At 36.1% G+C, this 11,018-nt stretch overlaps 2 protein-coding genes across 2 annotated transcripts; both read right to left on the reverse strand.

The window, feature by feature from the left end:
- Window positions 1-4,152: 4,152 nt before the first annotated feature.
- Window positions 4,153-8,891, reverse strand: LOC133320164 (neurogenic locus notch homolog protein 1-like). Its single transcript, XM_061527555.1, is given in 10 exon segments — window positions 4,153-4,844; window positions 4,921-5,165; window positions 5,272-5,542; window positions 5,688-5,749; window positions 5,752-5,853; window positions 5,856-5,868; window positions 5,953-6,332; window positions 6,407-7,939; window positions 7,942-8,508; window positions 8,757-8,891. Coding segments are annotated over 9 exon segments (3,513 nt in total). The 5' UTR covers window positions 8,471-8,508; window positions 8,757-8,891; the 3' UTR covers window positions 4,153-4,466.
- Window positions 8,866-10,693, reverse strand: LOC133320166 (fibropellin-1-like). Its single transcript, XM_061527557.1, has 5 exons — window positions 10,528-10,693; window positions 10,161-10,349; window positions 9,314-10,078; window positions 9,035-9,232; window positions 8,866-8,952 (listed from the first exon to the last, which is right to left on the reverse strand). The coding sequence occupies exons 2-5, from the start codon at window positions 10,291-10,293 to the stop codon at window positions 8,876-8,878; spliced, it is 1,173 nt and encodes a 390-aa protein (XP_061383541.1). The 5' UTR covers window positions 10,294-10,349; window positions 10,528-10,693; the 3' UTR covers window positions 8,866-8,875.
- Between the last annotated feature and the right edge of the window lie 325 nt (window positions 10,694-11,018).

Here is an 11,018-nt window from a genome sequence, read left to right on the forward strand (position 1 = left end):
TAAAGTGTGATTCTGCTAATGCAGAGTGGGGAGTGTACAGGAAGGGGAGGAGAGGGGGGGAATATAGGAGGCCGCGCATGCGCAGAGGTGACCGTGATAGGTAGAGCTGCGCTTGCGACTGATTGCGATTAGGATGTATTCAATCATATATATATGCACAGGTAATCACAAACGTAATCAAAATAAAAGCAGAATTTAATGTTCTGTTTATTTTTTTCATATACACTCAATTTAAACTGTAATGAGCAAACATAATATACAAAAAATTAGATATACAACTCAAATTAGGTGAATTTTGTGTGTAAAATTATTATTTATCAACCTCGACATGAGCATTAGTATAAGGTGTGGCGTGATTTGACGTAGATATGATTTAAATTTAACATTATGATATACTATGATTATGTTCTGACGTATTATTGTTATATTACTTTGGTTCTATCTGTACATTATTGTGGTGTAGTAATTTTTTTTGCAAAACAATCGCCAAAACTACGAACCTCAGAAAAACTTTATTATTTAAAACATTGTTGTGCTTCACATTATGTAATATTAATTGTTTAGGATCCATGCGTTCACGTGTTTACGTTTAGGCTCACGCGTTGAACTTATATATCGGGAGTTAGTATAAACCAATTTCCATAATATTTTAAACCTTAGGATTAAATTGTTAGTTGTTGAAATAGAAATTATATAGCTGTTGTCAAAGAATATGTGGTCTCATATTTTCAACATGTAATATTTTTTTCAAGTCAAATGAAGGTTAATAAGCACTATTTTCACAAAAATGTAGCCCATGAAAAAAAAAAAGAAAATTGATACCTTAATATCAGTTTTGATCTGCGAATTTTGCTTTCTTATTAAAATTTGTTCCAGTTGTATCTTTCTACCAAAGAGAAATAGGTTTTTTAGAGAGGAAGGAAATTTATAAAATTTATATAATCTTTGTGAAAAATATTATTTAATAAAGTCACTCTCCTATGCATCTACATATATTAAAGGATGTATAAGAGAAGTTAAGAGACAAGAAAAGTAAGATTAGAGCTGTAAAGGTCTGCTGCCTAAATTAGGGCTTCCATGCAAAACATCTTACTCAGCAATAAAATATGAAACAGCAGCAATCCGCTGCTGACAATGTTGTAAGTGGCAGTTAACGAAGCCGATAACAATATGGTTAAGTTTGTTTATCGAATGGAAAAGTTATGGATTCCTTACTTTATTCAGAGACAGTAAGATTTTTTTTATTTCTTTCTTTTTTTTCTACCTCTAAGTGGTACCCATCAATAGTTGATTGGTAAATACTTTTACGAAATGGCAATGCTCACATAAAAAGTTCTTATTGTAAATCCAAAATGGATTGGAGTGACCCCTATTAATTGAACGTGCAAAGCAACATTTCAACCTCAACTAATGACTAGTAAAATGTCATGTAAGTGTGTTGATACTCATAAAAAAAAAAACTATATTGGCGCATATTAAATATTCCCTATTATTTTTAACTAATAGTTAATAATTTTATATTCGTAAGTTTAATGTCACATTTACAATGAACTAACTGAATATTCTTTAATTTTGGTTTGTAAGAAATCAATGTCTGTTTATATTGGATTTATATTAAATATGTACAGATTTTTTCCTGTGTTCCAACATCGAATGGCCTTAAATAAAATAATAATTTTATTATGAGGAGTTTTGTTAAATTTTAGCAAATGTATTGCTTTAATGATTGTATCTTGTTAAAAAATACAACACCTCAGTTAATAGATAATAACTGTTCTTAATATTTTGCGTCATTTATTATTATTGTACAGATGTCTATGGCTCTTCCTTCAGTTTTCCTTTTTAAGATATAGAATATACTCCTAATTTTCGGAAAACACAGTCAACCATAATGGACATATGTATTATATATTATACAAATATATGTACAATACATATTATTATTATTACAATATTCTTATTCTTATAAATGAAAATGTGTTTTTTTTATCGTCTTGTTTTTTTCTTTATTTATACTAGCCTAGTCTAATATTACCGACTAATAATAATAATAATTTGTTTATTTCAGATCTTTTACAGTCCATTTGTTAGTTACAAAAAAAGATCCCTTACAACTACGTTAGTATAATAAATAATGATAATAAGACAAAAAAATAACATAAGAAAGGAAAAAAAACAAAAAAAGATTATTTGCTTAGCCTAACCTGCCTCACCAGCACGTTGACAAAGTGCTGAAGCGCAGCCTCGGCCAGTTTGGCACTGAACATTTTCAGAATCCTGTTGGGACTATGGCATTCTGTTAAGTAGAGATGCGGTTCTTTTTCTTATTATAGACAAGAAGTCATCATCATGTTAAGGGGGGAATTCTAAAAATGTCGAGTTAATGCCTTTTTGACTAAAGAAGAATCTCGGCATAGAAATGATTTAACAGCTAAAATTTCGACTTAAAAAGGCACGTTTTCTAAGTATATTTTTCGACTTGTAGAGTGAATTTAATTGCTATGAGTTCGGAGAAATCGCGACTTACGAAGTCTGCATTCTGAAATTCGAGTTATAAAGTTTAAATATGTACTATCAATATCTCGCAGGGAAGTAGCATTTTGTTTGAGTTATAAAGTCTGAATAATTCGAGATACCGGCTATTTAGGGGTTCAGAAAAAGGGAAAAGGGTATTTATTCGATTTACTGTGGATTTCGACTTGACGATGTTCGCTTTATAAAGATTCCACTGTATATAGTTTAATTTAATTGAAAGAACTATGATGGTACATTATCATAAGATAGTGGACTAATTATGATTCATCCTTTGAATATTAATATATAGTTTACATTGGAGATAAAACCGCAGTTTTTAAGGTTTGCTAGAATTTATTTTTTAGCACCTGGCAATAGCGTTTACAGCCAAAGGCTCTTTTCTGAAGCGGGTCTGTTATATGAAGCCTAGCGGAGTCGATAAAGGCTTTGTTCGACCTTTTTTTTTATTATTACAAAGATTTTTTTATTGTGGCGTTTTTCTTAAAGAAAAAATTAAACTAATTAAATAGAACAAAAAAGTGTATCAGAATCAATAAATTAGGCTTAAAGATAAATAATAATTATGAAAAAAAATGTTAACTTTTGAAATTGTTTGAGAACGAGTGAAATATATTTTTAATTGAAACAATATATTTAACTAACAATTAATAAAATGTCATTATAATGAAATGCCTTTTATTTGATGATATTAAAACATACATGTGATTGATTTTGGTTTTACGGGAGAAATATATATATATATATATATATATATATATATATATATAAACTATAAGGTTTTGTATGTTATGTTTGTCTTGCAAGCAAATAAAAAAAAATCAAATCACTAGCCCATTAATTAAATATAATTTCAAGAGAAAAATATCTTATAAGCAGAACTTGTTATAACATAAAACATTATAGAATAGCAATGGGCTTAAGGATAATAATATTTGTTAAGTTTCTTTGACTTATTCGAGTTCTTAAATAGCATTGGGATGTGGAAATATATAAAGTTTGCTTCATTCGTGTCTTGGATTCCAATTATTTTTGAGCCTGGAATTGTCCAGTCACCAAACTATATATCCTATAACTACTATATATATAAATCATATACTATTTAAAGCTTATTTATTAATAAGTATTTAATTTGTTTGATCTGTTTAACTGCCAGCTCAAAAAATTTTTTTTATCACAATAATGTATGACGAATAAGTGTCATTCGGAATTTAGTCATTGTTAAAGATAGTGACGTCACTTTTTTTAGTTTTTTTTATTAAATACATACTTCGGTCATAACACCATAATTACAAACTAGCCTTTAAATACTTAATCAGTCGTATTGATACTGAGATATAGAGGAGCACGTTCATGGATGAATACCTTCATAATATAATAATTATTTTCATTCTATGCTTTGTTACATTTACTTTATTTATGTGAATAATTAGTAAGTAATAACTTTATTGCTTATCTCTATCTTTACATACCTACTATTTATGTTGTTACGCCGATTTAAATAATTACAGCTAGTTTAAAGTGATTATATTTTATAACTTTGGTTTTGTTTACTTATTTTCGTTTATACGTTTCGTTTTTATTTCTTTTATATATTTAATCACTAATAAAACAAACAACTTTATTATTATTGTTTTTATTAATAAATGCTTACGAACTACGTCATTGATTATTTTACACAACATTAAGCTGATTTCGAATATTTATTATTTATCACATAGTTCAGAGGAGGCGACGATTCTAAGTACATTATGACAACTAATATCATGTAGTATATATTCTAAACAGGACGCCACAAGTGCACGCGAGGGACGGCGCTTGGGGTGTCCTCGCCCGACGGTCCTCCGACGGCGAACAAAATACCGAGAGAAAAGAAGACCGACACCGCTGGCGCCGGCGGAGGAGCGGAGCGAACGACTAGCTGGGACCCGCGACTAACGCTGGAATAATGGGTTCGGGAAGTCGGGCGGGTGAGGCAGTGGGGCTGGCAGAGGACGTGCGCGTCTCCACGCTACCAACCAGCACGCAACAGCTGCTGCTACCGCTACGAGAGCCAAGAGTGCCGTCAATGCAAGCGCCACGGCCAGCCCAGCCGCTGAAACACACACATCGCCGGCGCCACCTGTCGTATTTGTGTCTCCTGAACCATCGCGTTGTCGAGCTGCCCTAGATGGATCACGTCTTTCAAGCGTCAGAATCTGGTTAGATTCGACAGTCACCTCCTCTCGAAGTTGACCCGCCAAAGGGCTATCTCCGTCGATCGCTTCTCGCTTTCGACGCTTGCCGAAAGCGTCAGAACCGCGACAATTAACCTGTCGATGATATACATGTTTTTATTTTCATAAATATTAATAAATATAGAGTGATTTACATAGTAACAAAACATACCGGTTGACATTTTCCAAAGCATACTCGTATATTACATTGGAATCGAATATTGTCGCTGCTAGGGAACTTGAAGGCGTTAAAGGCGGCGCGTAATGCACTGCCGTCTTCGCTTCGCTCCCATTCGCCGAATATCGCTGCGTCTGTAGCGCATCCATCTTCGTCTGTTACAGTGTACTCGTTTTCTATGTTCGTCGCAACTTCGCTAGTTTTTGCGATACAGCTACGCGCAAAACCACCATAGATACCTGAAAATGTACATAATCATTATTTTCATTATTCATTCACTGGCAAAAACAAATAATAATTTATTTTATATGTATGTACATATAGTTTTAATCATTCTACACTTACTCGAAGGTTGGACATCAACTTGGAGTACTAAGTTCTCTCCGATTTCAGCTGAGCTAACTTCATCGCCCGTTCGCGAAACGATTCTCATCGAACAAGTTGGCGGAGGGCCAGTGTTAGCTATAGTACCGGCAGTTGTTAACATAGACACATTGAAGGCAAGTGTCACATTTTGTTCACCAGTTTGGTAGATACATTTTATATGGAAAGCTTTAGCATTTGATGTGACAAGTTTAGGATGTTTCTGCATAACTAGCACGAAGCTTGCAAGACCCTGTAAAATTTTATATATGACATTTTCCGTTTTTATATGATAATGTAGGTAAAAATAGTTTTGTGGTAGAATAATATCATGCCATGAAAACTATTGCCAAGTTCCTCGGCAGACTAGTCAATAAATTACTGTAATATATACTTACGTTGACGTGAACTAATCCACAATCCCCAAAATACACGGTGAAATCAACTGGTCTTTCTTGGTTTTCACTGTATGCACAACCAGGCGACATCTTTCGTCTTTACTATATCCTTTTACATATAGGACTCCGTTGAAATCCTTTATTTTCAAACTTACGCTTACACCATTGCTAGACAATGAACCTGGATAAATGGAATTGTTATTAATTATATTGTTATTTTGTTTGTAATAATGTAAGTTTTCAAAATTGATTATATAATATAAACCTGCATATCTGGTAGTGGAAAGTCAGTACGGTAATTGATGTTGGATTGATTACAATGAACTCTTGGATTTCCTACATAACCAGTGATACAAGTGCAGCGCGAGCGGTGTCCTATGGCTTCGCATGTTGCATGTAAACCGCAAGGTTCAGCCTCACATGCAGGTATACATTTGCCGTTAATACATCGCGAGGTGTCATCGCATTGGTCGTCAGCACGGCAGCCAGCGGGTTCGCATTTTTCCCCACGGGCAATGAATCCTCGTTCTTCATTACATACACATCTCCCACGAGCGTCTACTATATGACCGTCACTCGCCTGGCAAGGTACGCACTCACCAAACTCATTTACTCCTTCACCATCTTCACATTTTGTAGTAGGCTCTAAAATATAAAAGTTTATTATTATTTCATTCAATGTTTTAATTAAAAATTAATCATATGTAAAAAAAACTTACGTTTGTATGGTGTACAATTTACAAGCGCATTTCCTTTGTAACCAGGTTTACATTCACATATCACTGTTTTTACTGGTAAAGTCTCTAAGACGTTACAATCTGCATTGCTCCCACAGGGATTTCCTTCCAAACAAGGATTGACACATTTCTTATTCGAACAAGTCATAGCTGGTGGACAATCAAAGTCACTTCTACAGATTGACTCGGTTTTGTTACAGCCATCTATGGTACTTTCGAATCCAGGAGGACAAACACAATAAGCTTCATGAAGATGTACTCGACATTCCGCTGGTTTGTTACAATTTGTAATATTACAAGGTTGAACACATTTTAAGTTAATACAAGATTTTTCATCTGGACAGTCTGAGTTGGAGCGACATCCAATGGGTGTACATGCTACAGTTGGATTACCGACTGTCCCAATTAGGCAACGGCACGATGCTCGGTGATCAATTCCGTAACATTCTGCAGATTTACCACACATATCTACTTCCAGTGAGCAAGCTGGTACGCATCTACTGTTAACACAAGTTTCGTCATTGGCGCATTGGTTATCAGACTGACACAAGATGTTATAGCAGCCAGTGTGAGGTTCACCCATAAAACCTGGTTTGCAGGCGCAGACAGGCTTGTGATCTTTTATTAAACAATCGGTATTAGGACCACAATCACATGGGTTTCTGCAAACTGATGATATACAAGCATGATTTGTGGAACAATCCGTATCAAGTTCACAGGCTACTTCTTCTATTGGTGAAGCGGGGCGGCATACACCTCCTCCGCTACTTATATATCCAGGTGGACAAGAACAAATCATTGTACGAACTGGTAGCGTATTTGATACTTCACACTGTGCAGGATTTTTACATGGCTGGAGTTCTGTACAGGGATTTACACATTTACCTGATAAACAAGCTAATTTAGTTGGACAATCGGCATCCACGTAGCAGTCTGCAGTGAATTGGGGTCTGCATTGAATATATGGACTACCAGAGAATCCCTGCTTACATTTACATATAGCAATATAATTACGAACCAAGCAATCAGCATTACTTCCGCATGGGTTTGCAGATAAGCAGGGGTTTATGCATTTATGAGCCTTGCATTGTTTATCTTCAGGGCAATCGCCATTTGATCTACATTCAATAACATTGCAGCCAGAGTAGGCGTCACCTTCAAATCCAGATCGACAACGGCAAAGTGGTTGAGATCTTTCAACAAAACATTCTGCGTTTGGTCCACAAGTACTATTTAACAGACACGGACTCACACAGTTGCCGTTAATACACGCTTGATGAGATTCACATTCTGAATTCGAACGGCATCCAACTATGCGACATTCTTGATATGGATTGCCGTCAAAACCATTTCGGCAAGAACAAACAGGTCTATGATTACTAATAAAACATTCTGCATTTTCACCACAATTGCATGGATTTCTACATTTTCTGTTAATACAAGAATCCTGATCGCCGCAATCATTGTCTGAAGAGCAACTTAAAGGTGGCAATTGCGCTGGTTTACATGAGCCTTTTCATCCGGTATATAGCCTTCTGGGCAACGACAAATCAGTGTTCGGAAGGGAACGCTATCAGAAACTGTGCAACGAGCATTACTAGCACATGGGTTGAGTTCTTTACAAGCATCTCGACATTCATCTCTCAGGCAAGCTTGACCACTAGGACAGTCGCTGTCATATCGACATTCTGGTTCACCAAGCACTAAGGTCTTTTCACAGAATGATAACGGGTCACCATTAGGGAGAGCAGATGGACATTTACACGCTGCAACATGATTTCTGGCAAAACAATTAGCATTGTTAGCACACGGGTTATGACCGTCTGCAGAACAAGCATGTTGGCAAATTCCTTTAAGGCACACACTGTCATCATTGCAATCTGAATTAAATTCACAGTCAGGTGCTTGGCATTTGTTGTAAGGGTACCAATCGTTCCAACAGGACAGCGACATTGAGATCGATGGTTTTCGCCATAACACTCCGCGCTTATTGCACATGGAGCTTCTACTATACAAGGACTGACACAGGCCCCGTTTAAAGCACATATCACTATCACGACATTCGGAGTCAGATGCACATTCAACTGCAAAATAACATTTTTTTTATCAATTAAAACATTTATAAATTAATAATTTTATAAAAAAATATTTTGTATATTTAATTATATTTGCTGTAGATAACATATCCTTTATTTAGATAAGCGAAAATAAAGAAGAAAAATCGATTAAAATATATGTTTAAGCAATAATTAAAATATTTACACTTTAACAGCACACGATAACCAAACTTTCAATAAATTATTTAACGTTGCCATTAAGCTTCTAACATTACCTTTAGTACAGCCTTGATAAGGATTTCCGGAATAGTCACGTTCACAGTAGCAAACAGGATGGTGTCTCACTACTGTACATTCAGCGTTAGATCCACAGACGCAAGGATTAGCACACACACTATTTATGCACGCCTGCGTTAATGGGCAGTCCGAATTTGATTTGCAACGACTGGCAATACAGATTATCTTCTGTCGCTTTAAATTATGTTATTTATATAAAAAAATGTATATGTTACTGAATAAAGTTTATTATATTCGAATAAAACATGTAACTTACGAGGTGTACATTTTACATTTGCATCCCCTGTGTGGCCATTTGGACAAGAACATTGATGTTTGTGGTTAATAACGCGGCACAACGCACCCGGACCACAAGAATTTAAGCATGGGTTGATACAAGCACGCTTATTGCAAGCTTGTTCTGGTCCACATTCGTCATCTTTGTAACATTCAAAAATAGATGGTTGTCTCGCTTCTATAAACATCAATTTAAAAAGTTATTATAACGAAACCATTCATGATTTACTAGATGTATTATATATCACAATTGTTTTACCTGTATTGCACTCGATTCTTGGATTTCCAAGATATCCCGGTGGACAACTACAGCGTGATACATGATCAACAGCTTCGCACAAAGCGTTGTGGCCACATGGTGCAGCTTTGCAGGCTTCTATACATTTTCCTCTACGGCAAGTTTCAATACCAGAACAGTCTAGATCAGCAGAGCATTCTGCTTCGGGAGGAGGTCGACAACCTTTATCAGGAGCAATGCGACCTTCTTCCGGACAAACACAAGCGACAGCGCGTAGTGGTAATATATCTACTGTCTTACAAATAAGGCCTGTATCACAAGGATTATACTGGCATAGGTCTATACATTTTGCGTTGACGCAGCCAAGTGGTCGAGGACAGTCGGAATCATTTACGCACTCATCTGTTAATTGTACGGTCATACAACCACGTAAATAAGGATCTCCACTGTATCCTGGTGGACAGCTGCATATTGGTTGGTGAAGCTTAGCAGTGCAAATCGCTCCGGGTGCACAGCTTGTATCGGAACAGGCCGGTTGACAGACACGGTTAAGACGGTCACATATTTGGTTATCATTGCAATCATCATTGTATTGACAAACTGCAGAGACGCAAGCACGACGAGGGTCACCCTGAGTGCCAGGTGGACAGCGGCATGAGGCAACATGGGCAACTACTTCACAAATGGCACCTCGTCCACAAGGACCGTTATAAGAGCACGCGTCCCGACAGTATCCATTACGGCAAGCCTTATCAAAGGGACAGTTTTCATCCGAACTACATTCCGCTGCAAAAGATATGATTCTTATAGCCATGTCTTACATGTAAATAATACACGTGTAATAATAGACTTTTCATTAAAGACTTACGTGTGTAGCATGCTATCGCTGGGTCACCAGCCGTAGAAGGTGGACAGCGGCAGAAGGCACGATGGTTGATGGCTTCACAAAGCGCTCCGGATCCGCAGGCACCTGCACAAGCAGGTACACAGCGCTGCTGCATACATGCCTCTGCAGCTCCACAGCTGTCGTCTGATAAGCAGATTTCTCCCGATGTTCCTATTTACAGCATCATGTATAGTTATTATGGCGGTTGTGAAGTAATTTAAACGAAAAGTGTATTATGGGCAATTTACATTTTCCTAAGCCATGAACAACTAAGATATCTTAAAAATTTAAATCGGTTACAGTCTAATTTCTATCAAAACGATTGAAGGAAAGTGATCAATTTATTTACTTGGTGTACAAGCAACACTAGGATCTCCTTGAAGTGGTGGCACGCATACGCAGGAGGCTTGTCGACCGTTGACACGACACTCAGCGCCTGCTCCACAAGTATCTGGTGTACACAATTACGGCATATGCCTGCTATACACCGTTCCTCGTCACCGCATTCAGTGTCTGCACTACATTGGCCTTCTAGGAAAAAAACTTTGATATGTATATGTGGTAAAATTAAGCCTCAAGAAAAGGCTGACTTTCACAGTAATGAACCAGCACCCCTCGGACTTTACAGGTAGAGTAATATATTATATACAATATATAATATAATTTGTAATATACATTTTTTTTAAAAAACATTGCATAATATTTATGTACAGATGTTTTGATCGGTACATTTAAAAAACTATAATTGTTTAAATGTATAAAATATGTGGTATACATGCTAGAATTTCTTGATTTCTTCGCTGTCAATATTTCTGATGTAAATAGTCTGTAAAAATGCGA

Source organism: Danaus plexippus, assembly GCF_018135715.1.
Source record: "Danaus plexippus chromosome 9 unlocalized genomic scaffold, MEX_DaPlex mxdp_26, whole genome shotgun sequence".
NCBI classification, from domain to species: domain Eukaryota; kingdom Metazoa; phylum Arthropoda; class Insecta; order Lepidoptera; family Nymphalidae; genus Danaus; species Danaus plexippus.